This window comes from Ctenopharyngodon idella, chromosome 7, assembly GCF_019924925.1.
Source record: "Ctenopharyngodon idella isolate HZGC_01 chromosome 7, HZGC01, whole genome shotgun sequence".
Classification (NCBI taxonomy): domain Eukaryota; kingdom Metazoa; phylum Chordata; class Actinopteri; order Cypriniformes; family Xenocyprididae; genus Ctenopharyngodon; species Ctenopharyngodon idella.
This window is the reverse complement of record NC_067226.1, coordinates 45,243,358-45,244,709: the sequence shown is the minus strand read 5'-3', so window position 1 is coordinate 45,244,709 and position 1,352 is coordinate 45,243,358. Positions and strand designations below refer to the sequence as shown.

At 36.8% G+C, this 1,352-nt stretch overlaps 1 protein-coding gene across 2 annotated transcripts in view; it reads right to left on the bottom strand.

The window, feature by feature from the left end:
• The window catches only part of ipo7 (importin 7), a 29,038-nt gene that overhangs the window by 1,032 nt on the left and 26,654 nt on the right, over window positions 1–1,352 (bottom strand). For both annotated transcript variants that reach the window (XM_051901613.1, XM_051901615.1), the window contains 2 exons: window positions 408–614; window positions 211–327 (listed from right to left, as the gene is read on the bottom strand). In XM_051901613.1, coding sequence (XP_051757573.1) covers window positions 211–327; window positions 408–614 — 324 coding nt within the window. The remainder of the gene's footprint in view (window positions 1–210; window positions 328–407; window positions 615–1,352) is intronic.

Below are 1,352 nucleotides of genomic sequence, written 5' to 3'. Positions count from 1 at the left end.
CTAAAAACAAATCAAACAAAAAGGGGGAAATCAGCAAGCTGAACAAACAGGTAACATTTTGGCAGTATATTTAGTGTTTCAAGCCTTTCAGCATGTTTTGGGTCCAAAATTTGGTATAAAAACCACCAAAATTTTTGGTAATTTTGGTATGTCAAGAGGGGAACAAAGAACTGCTGCGCAATCAGTTACTCAAACAGCTTTTTGCCTCACCATGTGCTGCTCGCCGCTGATCAGCAAGTGTTGCAATATCCTGAAGTTGTTTTCTTTGTTCCTCATCGAGACATTGTGTGAGCGCCTGGTACCATGCTGGGTCACGGGCCTGGACATCTAGAGGAAAGAGAGCAATCTCAGTAAAACGCTCTTTAAAGTATTCATTTCAAACATAATACAAACTAAAAATCTCATACTCTGTATTATGGCTTTGAAGATCTGGTATTCATCAACGAGGTTGTCCTCGTCGTCCACCGAGGTCGTGTAACCCTCGAGAGCGGTCTCCTCTGCGTCGTCTTCTTCCCAGTCTTCATCGCCACCGTCCTCTCCTGCTTGTTTAGCTAGCATTTCAAGGTATTCCTGGCCTTCTTCATCTATGTCATCTTCATCACTGCCCAACTCCGCTGCACAAGAACACAATGAGCCTCATGTCAAAACTATACATTCAAGTTCATTACATTGAGAAAAACATCAATATATCAAAAATACCAATTCGCTCGACTTGATATTCCATTTCCTGTGTGACGGATTAACCAGATTTAATACAAGCTTCACTCTTTATTTGATCGGAGAGCCAACAATTATCAATTATGATATTTTACTCCAAATTGGATGGACATATATATGGGTCAATGATGTGACGGGTCATTTTTTTGTCCAAAGGCCTTAATAAAAAAAACAAACAAAAAGATATGACATCCAAGGTAAGGTAGTACAACTAGATCTCTTTTATTGAATCCAAAAGGTTTTAATTATATTTTGCTACATATAAAAGGTATTTTTAAGATTTTGAAGTGTCAAAAGGTCAATCGGTTTAACCGGCCAATACAGCCATTTCATCTGTGATTGAAATATCTTAAAATGTAATAAATGTATATATTTTTTTATTCTGGCATGATTTTATATCATCATATATCAACAGTGCAAAATGGTATTAAAATTATGTGTAGAAGTCGTTGCTTTGTTATGAGAAAGAATGTCCGAAAAAATTAATTTCATTGATGTCATTCGGAGTAACCAATATAAAGGGACCATTTTGGATCGAGTCATGCAGTCAATATCATGTGACAGGATGTGACATCATTCAAAGTCGTGATGCAAAGTAACTAACTCTCTTAACCATTTGAAAAATTCATGTTTTC